A 15,104-nucleotide genomic window follows, 5' to 3' on the forward strand; every position below is an offset into this window, starting at 1 on the left:
CCTCTTGTGGCTCTACATCTCCTTCTCACAGAAACTAGAGTTATTAAGAGCAGAGCCAGGCTGCTTCACTAACGTTACTGACCCTAAAGATGCTTTCGGAGAACTCAATGTTAAATAAGTCCTTCTTATTAATACACTTTATTCTAAAATAACTGCATTTTTGTATAATTTTGTTGCTGCTATGTTCTTTCTGAAAGCACGAGACGATGTGAACATTTCATGACACAATGATCCTATTCACAATAATTGGGATTTACAATATTTAATATCTTGATTATCATCAAAATATGCTTAAAATGGCCCTTAAATAAACTGGAATAACGTTGCCTTAGTTTTGTTAAAAGGGAACATTGTTAACTGCATGCCAGAAAGGAAACATGTTCTTTGTGATCATAGTTTTTCGTGAAAAACAAACAAGAAATGTTTCGTATTTATATAAGGCGAGGCGGCTGCTGTGTATAGTGTGCTGGACTTCGAATCAGGGGGTAGCAAGTTCGAGTCCCACTTCAGTCAGCATGTTGTTGTGTCCCTGGCCGAGACACTTCACCCCAAATTGCTCCTGTGGGGATTGTCCACCTTACTGAATAAGGTAAGGTCAGTCGCTTTGGATAAAAGCGTCAAACAAATGACATGTAATAATTAATATAATATAGTTATACAGTGAGGCAAACAAGTATTTAGTCAGCCACCAATTGTGCAAGTTCCCCCACATAAATAGATGAGAGAGGCCTGTAATTTTCATCCTAGGTACACCTCAACTATGAGAGACAAAATGAGAAAAAAAAAATCCTGAAAATCACATTGTCTGATTTTTAAAGAATTTATTTGGAAAATAAGTATTTGGTCAATAACAAAAGTTCATATCAATACTTTGTTATATACCCTTTGTTGGCAATGACAGAGGTCAAACGTTTTCTGTAAGTCTTCACAAGGTTTTCACTGTTGCTGGTATTTTGGCCCGTTCCTCCATGCAGATCTCCTCTAGAGCAGTGATGTTTTGGGGCTGTCGCTGGGCAACCCGGACTTTCAACTCCCTCCAAAGATTTTCTATGGGGTTGAGATCTGGAGACTGGCTAGGCCACTCCAGGACCTTGAAATGCTTCTTACGAAGCCACTCCTTCGTTGCCCGGGCGGTGTGTTTGGGATCATTGTCATGCTGAAAGACCCAGCCACGTTTCATCTTCAATGCCCTTGCTGATGGAAGGAGGTTGTCACTCAAAATCTCACGATACATGGCCCCATTCATTCTTTCCTTTACACGGATCAGTCGTCCTGGTCCCTTTGCAGAAAACAGCCCCAAAGCATGATGTTTCCACCCCCATGTTTCACAGTAGGTGTTCTTTGGATGCAACTCAGCATTCTTTCTCCTCCAAACACGTCTAGTTGAGTTTTTACCAAAAAGTTCTATTTTGGTTTCATCTGACCATATGACATTCTCCCAATCCTCTTCTGGATCATCTAAATGCTCCTTAGCAAACTTCAGACGGGCCTGGACTAGGGATGGGAATTTGAAAGCAAATGTATATTCGAATATTCTACCCCCCAAAAAACGGTTAACCGGTTAACCGAAATGTACATATCCTATAAAAAAAAATGTGGGTAAAAAAAATAAATATTTTTTTTTTTGGGAAATACATACATGTTCAAATAAGTGTAGAAACCAAGTTGAATGTGTCAAATGTATTGAACTGGTGATCACAGTTTGACAGCTATAGGCCTACAGCTTTCATGTGCGGAGGTGATTCACAATCCCAGCTGTAGAGAAGACCCTCTCAGCTGGAACGGAGGTTGCGGGTATAGCATGTATATATAAATGTAACTCTTCTTAGAGTGTAAATAATTACCGGACTATGACCGGTAAAATATGTTGAATACCGGCAAAACTAAATCTCTCCAGTCAAAATGTCTAGTACTTTGCCGCCACACACAGTTGCCAAGCAGCGCTTGGCAAATGCTCTCTAGCAAACTTCAGACGGGCCTGGACATGTACTGGCTTAAGCAGGGGGACACGTCTGGCACTGCAGGATTTGAGTCCCTGGCGGCATAGTGTGTTACTGATGGTAGCCTTTGTTACTTTGGTCCCAGCTCTCTGCAGGTCATTGGCTAGGTCCCCCCGTGTGGTTCTGGGATCTTTGCTCACCGTTCTTGTGATCATTTTGACCCCACGGGGCGAGATCTTGCGTGGAGCCCCAGATCGAGGGAGATTATCAGTGGTCTTGTATGTCTTCCATTTTCTAATAATTGCTCCCACAGTTGATTTCTTCACACCAAGCTGCTTACCTATTGCAGATTCAGTCTTCCCAGCCTGGTGCAGGTCTACCATTTAGTTTCTGGTGTCCTTTGACAGCTCTTTGGTCTTGGCCATAGTGGAGTTTGGAGTGTGACTCTTTGAGGTTGTGGACAGGTGTCTTTTATACTGATGATGAGTTCAAACAGGTGCCATTAATACAGTTAACGAGTGGAGGACAGAGGAGGCTCTTAAAGAAGAAGTTACAGGTCTGTGAGAGCCAGAAATCTTGTTTGTTTGTAGGTGACCAAATACTTATTTTAATTAATTCATTAAAAATCCTACAATGTGATTTCCTGGATTCTTTCCCCCCATTCTGTCTCTCATAGTTGAGGTGTACCTAGGATGAAAATTACAGGCCTCTCATCTTTTTAAGTGGGAGAACTTGCACAATTGGTGGCTGACTAAATACTTTTTTGCCCCACTGTACATACATACAGTATATATCTTTGAATTTTACAATTTTCATGAAAAGTCATGAAGTGTGTTTTTGATGTTGAATGTTATCCCTGATACGACAGAGGAGCTTCTGAAACAGTATTTGCACGATCGTAAAACTGCCCAGAAACCAAGATGACTAAAGATTAGGGTTAACCACTATATTGAAATGGACCTTATTTTCCAAGAAAATGCAATTTCAAAGAAACTTTACTGAATCTCTGTTCACCAGAGGTCAAGCATCAGGATTGCATGACCGTTGAGTAATAAATAAATGATTTATGAGGGCTTTGTTTTGGCCTAGCGGTTTAAAACCCCGACCATTAATCCGCCATGCCACTGGTCCGAGTCCAGGGGTGTCGTTTTACTGCCACTAAAAGTAATCATTTTTACTTTTGAACAAAGAAAACTGTTTATATTCACCTCTTTTACTTGATTATTTATTTGCCTTGCCTTGCCTCCACTTCTAATCTCACATATCTTTAGAAACACACGGAGGTTTTATTAAAGATGTTGGTGGTAAGAGAAGTAATCAGTGTTTTCCTTAATGTGCAACATGTAAGGATATAACTGCTGTTGTTACCTTGACCTCTCTCTCCTGAAGGCCTTTGGCTGAATGAGCTTTGACGTGTTTCCGTAGCGAGCTGGGGTCGGTGTAGCGCTTGGTGCATCCTGGGAGCTGACAGGCGTACGGCTTCTGTGAATGAACCACAACAAGAAGGGGTGAGGAACGGCAAGAAAAAGATAAACAAAGCTGTGAGGGAAGAGAAACTAAAGTACTGTAGTATTGAGTCATTTTAAGTGTGTTTTCATGTTGCAACATTGTTATTGTATCAAGTAACTATAGTGGCATAACATTGAAGTAAAGTACAAATACACTTAAGTTCTTTCTTAGGCTCTTTTCTGCTGTAACAATGTAAATTCTCCGTGGGACTAATTGTAATTTTGAATAAAAGTACTTAGTTACTCCACCAATTAACCTTATTGTACCCTTGACAGAATATTCAACTCTATACTTTTAGTTTCATGACTTACACAAAGAACTTTGTAAATCAGGTCATACAATTCACCCCATCTGGTTTATGGATATGATGATAAACACAGAATAAAATCGTGTTTAGAAATAACAGTACAAGTTTAGCTGCGTCATAGTGCAGATTGTTTACAGGTGTGAGGCTGTGTACAGTAGTACTGTGTATTACACGCAAACATTTAGGATACATGTGCTCACTCAGCGTGACATGTGTACTAACAGGAAGGAAAGAAGTGAAGATTAAGTCAATATTTTATAGGAAAGACTCAAAATGCAGTAGATTTACCTTTAGTCTGCAGGCTTAGGGAGAGGAAGAGAGAGAAGAGTTCAGAGGAACAGATCGTGAACACCCCGTCCTGTTCAGTCATACATTAATTGTTCATAATGTAAACTTTAGATTGTGATCTTCCTACAATCAGTAGCTGAGAGGAGTTTTCCAGATGGTTATTTCTAGATGTAGTAAACCTTTCAAAGCAAAGGATCTATATATAATATATAAGAGAGAAGCACATTCCCGCTTCGATTTTGTGTCGTGTTTTTCACAATCTCGTAAAAATTGATAGTTTGGTAAATGAGCTCATTTCCATGAATCTAATTCCTCACCGGTTTTTTCCCCACTTTGGATAACTGAGTGTTTCACCAGGTGGACTGAATTAAGTTTCCATGAAAACACATTTTTCGATGAATCTTGTTGGTTTATTTAGAAGGATCTGAACATAACAAGTCAAAGATAATGACCTACGTGGTGGTAAAAAGAGAACAATCTAACCCACTGTTTATCAAATAAAGGGTGGAGGGGTTTTTAAAACAGCACACATGTACAAGGCCAACAACACTTAACCATGAATGAAGTATTTCAAAGTTATAAGTAGGAAAAAGCGAGTTTGATTACGTCAGGGAAACAATGGTAAGCACTTAAATATACAAATATATGTCTGTTGTTTTTGTAGAGAGCAAGTGAACATATTTAGCTGACCCAAAGTTTGAACATTTGCATGATTAGAGTGGGATGTTATTGAAGTGAAGTAGTGCACACTTCTTAGTGCACACTTCTTAGTTTTTTCAAATCATACTTGTTATTGTATTTAGTTCTATTGTCCTCCTCTACAGTGCCGTTCGCTTTATTCCGGCAAAAGTTAGGCAATATGTATCTAAACGATACGTCATGCGAGGCCAAACGGATAATGAAGCGTTACCGTTAACTTTACCGTGTATCCTTGGTGTTTGCATGTCAGCATGAATTGACATCTCAAAATGCAACTGTGTGTGTCAAAATTATACAAATATGGAAAACATAAATCTACAGCAGAGCTTAAAGGTGACATGTCATGCTTTTCCGGTTATTACCCGTCCCCTTGTGTGTTATGAAGGTTTGTATGCATGTAAACGGTGTGCAGAGTCAAAACCCTCAAAGTACACCCTGTAGCGAGTAAAACTCTAAAACAGAAAAGAACTCCCCAAAACACCTCGTTGGAGATACGTCACTGTCCATTTGATTCTTCCGGGGACATCATGATGTCATGTCGTCCCCGGAACGAAATGGACCAATCCGTGGAGCCATTACCTTACGTCCGCGGAGCCGTTACGTTAAGCCCCCGCTGATTGGTCCAAATTGACCAATCCACGGACTTCCTCACACACTCAGAGCAGGCAGCTCTGCTGATCTCTCCTCCCTGGCTGCAGGCTGATTACAGACAGTTGGGATCGCGGCGAAATTCTCTCTGCAGACCCATTCTCACAGCGTTTATCAACCTTTGTCTTACTCAATATCAAGCCACACTTATTGTTTTTGCTTCGGCTGTGACTTTGTGTGTGCTCAGGGTGAGTTTGGCTGTGTTTCGCTGTGTATCGCTAAACAAGGAAATCACACCTCCACGGAGCTTAGCGCGATTCACAACGTCCCGACTGGTCCCGACCAATCGGAGCACACTGGGCTCACAGGGAGGGGGGGAGAGCTGCAACGAGCCGTTTAGTGGAGAGAGTGAATACACACACTTTACAGAGATGCTGTGAGATGCCAATGTGAGTTTGGAAAATTGCACAGTATAAATCTATTCTAGTCGACCACAACAATGGAATTATGATCTGTGGAAATGGCCATGACACGGGACCTTTAAACAAAGCTTTTCTGTGTGATGTTGAAATTCAAGATGTTAGGACTAAAATGCTTTAGTTTACGAAGCATGTGAATTCAAACAGGAAACAACAACATTCAGAGTTTCGTAGTTTTGATTGGTCTTGTTGTGCTCAACATTTGCTAATACATGTACTTGATAGATGAATAAAGACTTGAATAAGCACTAGGTAACTGTGTGATATCGGTTTGAACTGATTGAAAAACCCCAAAAACAAGCAACATGTGAGCTGCAAATCTTAGTTGAGACACATCTGCATGACACTGACCACATCTTGGAAACAAATCTTTCATAACACACTATTATTTATAACATTAGTAACACAATACAAGATATTAAATCAAACATAAATAACTTGTATTGACACCAGTCTTTTCTTGGCTGCTTGTAATACTATTTTCACCAATTACTAGGCACATCTGGCGCCATCTCGGAGCCCCAGATGTGTCTGATTCTGGATTTGTGACGCAACTGCGAAGCCGCCATTAGCCAGCGTGAAACCACAAAAAGGAGAAAATAACTCTCTCCTCTTGTTGTAATAACACTGAGTGCATCGTATGGCTCCATCTCACCCGTGTAATAAGAGATCTGATTTTCTGGATTACTGCTAAATCCTCATCGCTTGTCAGCAGGAGTAAAAATAACTGTGGTTTACAGAATAAATCCACAGCAGGTATGTAGTTACACGATCCTAAAGAATGTTCTGTTCTGTACCCAGAAAGAGGATGGAGTAGGGGAGCAGTGGCACTTCAAATTAAACATAACCCCTTATTACCGACACATATCGTGTCATAAAGAAGTCCGTCTATTGAGAGCCGGCAGGAGATTGAGGATTTATGCCTACAAATGCTTAAGTTATAAATTAAAGTGACGCCTTTTTGTTCTTCAGACAGGGAAGGCTTTAAAGTAAATGTTCCTAATACATGGAAGGGGCCATGTTATGCTTTTTGGGGTTTTCCCTTTCCTGTAGTGTATTTTATAGGTTTAGGGTTTAGGGTTAGGGCTACTCACTAACACGTTGTACATGATAGGCTAAGGGGCGAGACATCTCCATGCTGTTGACCAATCACAACAGAGCCGGCCAGCTGACCAATCAGAGCAGACTGGGCTCTGGTTTCAGACAGAGGGAAAATAAAACACTTTGAACATTAACTCATGTATACATGTCACAGTAGAAGTGAGAATAAGACTAGCATTTTTTTCTCAGTATTTGCCTGTAGTGAATGTAGTATTTTTGAGTAGCATAACATGTAAAATGCATGTACAAATAGTACTTGAATAACTTAGAGCCTTGATAGGAACTTAACGGAGAGAGCCAGATTGTTAGGGCGATCTTCTGGCAGCGAAAGGGAGCAGTGGCGAGTTATGAAGATGTGATTTCAAGGAGCAAGAGTTTCAAGGAACAAGAGCTTCTTTCTGTATCCCCTCAGGTGTCGTCAGTAGTGGATTTCATAACTTCTTTTGTAACAGAAGCCTTCATTTATGATCCTGATCCCCTGAAACATCCCCCAGTCAGTTTTAAGCGTTTCGAGTTATTTGATGATGATTTCTTCAGCGTGTTTTTATAAAGTGTGATAGTGAAGGACAAGATTTTATTTTAATATTCTATCGTCTACTACGCAGTTCGTATACATCAAAGCTGCAAAGTCGTCACTGAAAGAGATGGATTTGAATGATAAAAAAACCCTTGCGATTTGTGTGCATTTCCCAAGATTTCGTTTTATTTCAACTTCTGCAAGAATGCAGTTCGACCATTTCTATTAAACTGTTTTTGGTTTTTGACATTTTTCCTGTTTAACGAAGCTGTTCAAACCATTTCCTCCCCACAACACAAAGGGCCAAACATACAAAGGGAAATTGACCCAGTTTTCACAGTTTAATGGATTTCCTTTCTTTCTTAAAGTTGTTAATTAGCTGATACATTTATTAAGAGGAAGTTGCTGCATCAGCCCCATTGTTTGTCCTCATCATTTGTACTCATAAAAAGACAAACTCATTGATGTTGTTTTTAAAAGAGTGTATTTCTTCAATACCATAACAGACGGAACATTCTGGTTACTGGTTTCATTTAATGAGACTTGTGTGCTGGTTACTTTTGAATGTAAAGTGTGGTCTTTAAGGCACGTGCAGTGTGGCTGTGTGTTACTGACCGTGTCCAGATGTGTGCGCTGGTGTTTGGCGCGGTCGCTGGAGTTGCTGAAGGCCTTGAGGCAGCCGGGGTGCTGGCAGATGTACGGTTTCTCTCCCGTGTGGCTCCTCAGGTGGATCTTCAGGTTCTCCAGACGGGAAAACGCCTTGAGGCAGCCCTCAAACTGACAAGGAACATATAAACAAAGAGGCTTACTGAAACCTGACACATCAAACATGTGAGGAGAGTAAAAGTGAATAATTAAAAGAGTCAGAGTTAATAGCATCTTAAAGTTACATTAGGGTCAGGGCTGAAGAGAGATTTCATCCAACAGGGCGTAGTAATTAATCAAAACATAATTGAAAACGAATACTGGGCTTCTATAAGAATGCTTACCCAATATCTGGCACATTTTACAGAATATCGATACATGTTTTTGTTTGAATTGAGTAAATTATGATAAATTGTGAAGAAAAAAAACAACCATGGACAAAGCTATTTGACTCCGATTGGACCTTTTAAGTATTTTATATTCATTTAGTCATTGTCCCCGGACTAAAATTACCTAAATGAAAGTGTTATTGTCATCACCTCTTTTTACACGATTTGTTTGATGAATATTGCCAGCCTTTAATCCTTTAACTACACATTAATACATTAAATGATTAAAATAGAAAATGTACAATTACCAGTACTGAGTAATAATCTACATATTGAAGGACACACTTTACTAAATGTCTGACAAAATAAAGTTCAATGCACTGTTTCCTTGAGTTTCTTAGTTGTATGTAATAATAAAGAAAACACTATTATTTTGGAGACACAGTATAATATATATATATATTAGGGCTGTCAAACGATTACACATTTTAATCAGATTAATCACAGCTTAAAAATTAATTAATCATGATTAATCACCATTCGAACTATGTCCAAAATATGCCATTTATTTATGTATATTGTTGTGGGAATGGAAAGATAAATGAAAGAAGGCGGATATATCCATTTAACATACAGTATCTATGTTTATTATAACAATTTTCTGCATGTTAAAATGAAAGACAACCCACACACCTATCAATCATCAAACCGTGGGGTCTGAATTCATTACGTGTTGATTTCTATCAACGGGGGAGTACTTCAGGAAAGTCGACAGAGGGGGGGGGGGGCTAGTGGAGTACTTCGTGACCACAGAGTGTGAACGTTGTGATCAGCTGTTTTAGCGCAGTTCTCCAGTGAAGGGGGGGGAGTCTCCCGCTGGCGTAGTTTTGGCACAGTTCCGTTGTACAGACCGACGTTAACAGCAGCCCTGTCTGTGCACACGGAGACCGACTCTGTCGTCCGGTGATCTAACAGCCTTCTGGAAAAGCTTCACAAGTACGTCGGTAAACAAATGCGCTTTGTGACACAAGTGACGGTACGCATTTAAGATTACGCACATACCCTGCGTACCAGTTATGTGCACCCCTGTACCAGAGACATATTATTACTATTATATGGCTCTGCCCTGTACTACAGCAAAAGTATTCTGCGTCGGGACTTCCTGCAACAACACCACGCCGTTATCATGATGTTCTATTGAGAAGATGATCACTACGTGACAAAAGTTTTCAAAACCGTGGCTACTGAAATCAGTCTTACTAACTGCTGTCTGTGCAATTTACTCCGCGCGAGTTGGCAGACTTTATTTTGCTTACTTTAACATCATTGTTCATGGTGGGGGGCTAAGCCATTTCTTGATATGGGTGTAGCCAGAGCTATTTAATAGAAGAGTTACGACATCTCCGTTCACTCCAATGGACCACTTTTTTACAGCAATGGCGGATCGTGGAGCCTCTCAATCGTTCCCCGGAAGTTAGCGCCAAGGCTGGCAGAGCTGTGGAGTTGCAGCATAATACACCGTTCGTGACGGACTTTTAAAGGTAAGAAGAAGTTTAAAGATGTATATTGCGGATATTATCAGTACATCTGATTCAAATGAACATGTGTATTAAAGGATGTCAGTGGATTATCCCTAAATTAGTAGATTTAGGGAACGTTTACAGATAACAGATTAAGCTAGCATACCGAAGCAAGTTAGCAACACACGTTGAACAGCCTTTTAATGGTAAATTCCGTTCTCTTAATGTCATTTCGTTCAACATGTTGAATTAGAGAAGAGGGGCTTCTAAACGGGATTGTATGCGGGGGGGTGGAGGGAGTTAAATATTAGATAAATATAACTTTGGTGCGTGTAAGAGTGAGTGTTTTTAGCAGAGCCATATTGTGTCCTTGTGATTCTGTTGATTATTACCTGTCTGTATAATGTTGCAGCGCAGCTGATTCTGGATTGATGGCAAAGGGAGAGGGACTTAAGTGAGAGTGAAAACACAAGGTAAGTTTAATACTACTGTGTTATATAAGTAAACACCTTATCTCCCCAAGGCATTTCCCATCCAATAGGTGTGCTGTGTGTATAACCCTTTCTCCTGTCTGTTACTCCCTCTTTCAGCACAAGAACCAGAGGGGGATTCAATGGAGCCTGAATACCTGCACTGAGACCCTCACCCTGCACCCTGAGTCTCAACTCTGTGTTTTTCAAGCCTTTCCCTGTTTTTTTGTATTAAACAAAACATTAAGCTTTCCCAATGGTGTGGTTTTCGTTTTATGAAAAAGTGCAAATGCAGTGTTTGTATATAATTACATCACATATTGTGTTGCTGTTGGTCGTGAAATTGCTCCTGCTGACTTGAGCCAGCCATTTTTTCCTCCGCTCTGTGTCAGTGGGGAAGCCGTACATTCGTGCTCCTTTCTCTGAGCGATTGGAGCATCCCCAGTCAGCACAGCAAACCATGGTGGCGACTAGGAGGCAGCACAGCAAACCAGGACAACACGGAGGAAAAGGCACCGACAAACTGCATGATATGCTATTCAATGTTTATTGAATTCCATGTATTTGCAATGGATGTTCCTAAAACAACACATTTAACATCATCATCATCATCATGCTGCTGCTAGTCCTTTGATAGTCACCTGTCGGTCTCCTGTCCTTTCTGAAAGCCATAAAGATGACATTAGTCATTTAGATAACTTGTGTCCTCAATTACCAGGGGATTACTGAAACTACCATGAATTTAAGAAAATGGTAGAAATGAATCCAATCTGAATTTTAAAGCATTACTTTAGATCCCCTCCCTCTAAATGTATCAATAAACATTAGAAAGTGATGCTCCTGACTACCATACAAGTCTAAGAAGATAATATTGGTTTGAAAGAATTCAAAGCTATAAATAAACAGCAACAGGCTCTTTAACCAAGGCACTGTTAGTAACATGTAAACTAGCTGTTCACACTAATCCTGATATTATCACTTAATATTAGCAAATTCGATTTTATTTTTAAAAACATATTGATGTAAATACATACACATATCGATTTGTTGTATAAATATTGCAAATCAAAACCTTTATTCACTAATAATTAACAAAAATCGTAGTTCTATCTCCTGTTATCAATGCATTCACATTGCCCGCCATGAACTTCCGGGGAACGATCCTCGTCTACATGAACCACGTGACGATAACCGTTTTTGGACTTCTGGTGTCGTAACTCTTCTATCTATATGGCGCTGGGTGTAGCCTATCCCAGCCATACCCTGGCGCTGCCACTGGTGGCACGTATGGGGCGGGACATTCTGCACATGCGTTAAATGCGTTAAATATTTTAACGCAATTAATTCAAAAAATTAATTACTGCCGTTAACGCGATAATTTTGACAGCACTAATATATATATATATATATATATATATTATACTGTGCAAATAAAGTACATCAACTGTAACGGCCAACATAAAACTTGACTTCGTATCTCTACTGTAAAATACGATGTTTTTACTACTTCATCCCTGAACGAGTGACGAGCAACACTTAAAGGGTAATGAGTGTTTCCTCCTTTCCAACAACTCATTGTTAAACTTTGACTGATCAGTCCACAGAAAGCTGCATTTCTTCAGTTTCCCGATAGTCGATGCGTGCTAATAAACTGCTAAGTGCTCATGAGCATTTGAGCGATAACTTATTTCAGTCACGGATCTGTTTTTCTTTATGGGTTGTTTTGTTATTTTGTTGTTTTTTAAGGAGAGTTCCAGTCTTGGATGAATTCATCTCCATGATGTAGTCTGTCTTAATGCACACGGTTATTAAAAATAAACGAGGTGAATGACATTTATTGACTCATTAGCGAGACCTAATAAAACCCCTGGAATGAATATTGGGTAGAAAATGTTTCCATAATTTCCTCTGGACGAGTTTACAAAGGGTGAAAACTCTTTATTTTTGTATTTTACTTATTTAAGAACCAGACCCGGATCCTGTTTGAAGTCTTGTTTACGGAGATATTAATCCTTTTCATAAACTAAACCTTGGGCTTTTACCTTATTTAATGGCATGACATCATGTAACTGTTATTTTACGTACTTTTGTAGGTTGCACTTAGTTGAATCTAAATGATGGCTGAAAGCATTGAAAACACATTCCTAACGTTCAGAATGTGTTGCATTTACAACACAAGGTGATTTTGAATGATGGACATTTTTTTAAAGTGCTCTCCTGTGATCATCTGTATGTTCTCCCACTTCCCTTAAAGGTGGGGGAGGTAAGTTTCAGAAACCGGCTCGAGATACACTTTTTGTTATATTCCATGGAATGCTCTTATCATCCCGATAGCAACGAATATCTGAAGTGCTTTGACAACAAATCCATAAAAAAATGTCATCTGTGGAAGCCCTGGCGCTGTAAAAAGTACAACCAATCCGTTTAGCCGATTGCCGCCCTGCCTGTCAGCCTTCCATCTCGTGCACGCACAAATGTATCTCGTGCCCTCATTGGGCGTGCATTGCAGCAGTACTTCCATGACTCGCCAGCAACAGGCGGCCACTTTCACCAGTCTGCTGACGTCATGTTCACGTGTGTTGGAGGAGGTGCTCTGTAAGGAAGTCTGAAGGAAGGGGCGGATTCTTTTCGGCTGTGTACTTTCAAATGTTAGTGCACTCGAGCCGGTTTCTGAAACTTACCTACCCCACCTTTAAGAGAGCCAGGATGTTCAAATCAAACCTTGAGAAATCTTTCCATATAAACTTTAACTTGCATGACATAAATGAAAACATGTTTAGTGTGTGAGATTTGAGATTACATTTGACACGGTTTCTTTAAAGTAACAACGCTTTAGTTTACGGCCCGCAGTTTGTAGCCTGCAGACTGATATTTGCTTCTTGTCAGTTCCGTGTGAGTGTGTGTGTGTGTGTGTGTGTGTGTGTGTGTGTGTGTGTGTGTTGTTCCATGCAATTTGGGGAAAGGCCATTACCTGAGGTTTATGATTCAATAACCTAAAACGTATACAATTAAACCGTGAATTATGACCTCCTTACAAATTATTACTGTTGGACCAGACTTCAACTTCACTCATATGTAATGTGAAAATAAGATTTTTATGATGTGTTACTTACAGGCCAACATCATTTTTCCTTTTGGTTGCCAGAAGTAAGATAAAACAAGGATGTTAACATGTGAAAATAAAACACTTAAAAAGGTCCAATGGGAGTCAAATAGCTTTGTCCATGGTTTATCATAATTTACTCAATTCAAACAAAAAGATGTATCGATATTCTGTAAAATGTGCCAGATATTGAGTTAGCATTCTTATAGAAGCCCAGTATTCGTTTTCAATTATGTTTTGAATGGTGGACCAAAATAATCAATGTGGTCTTTAGGTTGGAATAAATAAATAAAACAGCAGTCTTTCATGTTAAAGGAGAATACTTTGTTGAACTAATGAGACCGGGATTGCTTTGTAACTTCAACGTACGTGTATGTCGTTACCTGGAACGGAGTAATGATGCTGTCCTTTTTCTTGTACGGAGAGTCTTGGAAATGTTTGTGGGATTGACGCACAATTAACTACGGTTCATTTGAGTTAAGAAACGTGTCAGCCAGTGCAAACCTGTGCCATTGGTTCCACGTGTCTTTTGTAACAGTGGCACTTTGGCACAGAGAAATAAGATCAGGGTTGGCAACACAGATATTTTTGTATAGTTTTGGTCTTTCCTGGGGTGTGTTGACGGAAAGGAAAACATAAAGATATCCTTTATATGCATCAGACCAGAATGTTAATGCAGGACCATAAGTTATGACTGATGATGACTCCATCGTGGTGTATTTAAAAACGCTTCAGGAGCTTGTGTTCACAGCGTGAGTAGCACCTGTCTGATCTGAGACTTACCACACACACACACACACACACACACACACACACACACACACACACACACACACACACACACACACACACACACACACACACACACACACACACACACACACACACACACACACACACACACACACACACACACACACACACACACACACACACACACACACACACACACACACACACACACACACACACACACACACACACACACACACACACACACACACACACACACACACACACACACACACACACACACACACACACACACACACACACACTTTCCATTACTGCACCAGGAATGACTTAATTTACATGTTTTGACCTGAGCAGTTAATGAAAAAATAAAATGACGTTATTCATATAGTTTCAAGCGCGACAGACTTTTCTTGTGAGTTGATTTAAATTAGTATTAATCTGTTTGCAGGCGACTCGCCAAAGTCATATATTTACAAGCTTGCAGCAGGTTTAATCATTTGAATGAACTAATTAACTAAAGAAGGAAGCGTGTCCCTGAATGAAGATTTCTGAAGGAACTATTCATCGCAGCCTCAGTTTGACGACAGCAAAGAAATCGCCGGGGAATAACGGAGAGAGTTACTCACCCTCAGGGACGGGGATTTGGAGCCGAGCTGAAGGTCATCATGAGGCAGATGTGTTCAGGCAGCAAAAGTCGTGTTTCAAAAGGTGACTCATGACAGATGTGAGGCTGTGCTGGGGCTCAAAGGCCAAGGCTGTGATGGTCAGTGCAGACAGGTCTTTTCGGACCTAATGGTCGGGTCTCGTCTTTATCTGGGACGTGCCTCCTCACTTCTACATGTTATGGCTTTAT

General features: G+C 40.1%; 1 protein-coding gene and 1 long non-coding RNA gene across 7 annotated transcripts in view; one reads left to right on the forward strand and one right to left on the reverse strand.

The window, feature by feature from the left end:
• LOC117462984 (zinc finger protein GLIS1-like) overlaps positions 1 to 15,104 on the reverse strand; it is a 51,588-nt gene that overhangs the window by 12,750 nt on the left and 23,734 nt on the right. For all 6 annotated transcript variants that reach the window (XM_034105378.2, XM_034105383.2, XM_034105381.2 and 3 more), the window contains 2 exons: positions 8,044 to 8,205; positions 3,309 to 3,422 (listed from right to left, as the gene is read on the reverse strand). In XM_034105378.2, coding sequence (XP_033961269.1) covers positions 3,309 to 3,422; positions 8,044 to 8,205 — 276 coding nt within the window. The remainder of the gene's footprint in view (positions 1 to 3,308; positions 3,423 to 8,043; positions 8,206 to 15,104) is intronic.
• Positions 9,842 to 10,791, forward strand: LOC139435616 (uncharacterized). The gene is made up of 3 exons (XR_011644843.1): positions 9,842 to 9,943; positions 10,335 to 10,395; positions 10,513 to 10,791. It is a non-coding gene; the product is annotated as an uncharacterized lncRNA (long non-coding RNA).

Source organism: Pseudochaenichthys georgianus, chromosome 17 (genome assembly GCF_902827115.2).
Source record: "Pseudochaenichthys georgianus chromosome 17, fPseGeo1.2, whole genome shotgun sequence".
NCBI classification, from domain to species: domain Eukaryota; kingdom Metazoa; phylum Chordata; class Actinopteri; order Perciformes; family Channichthyidae; genus Pseudochaenichthys; species Pseudochaenichthys georgianus.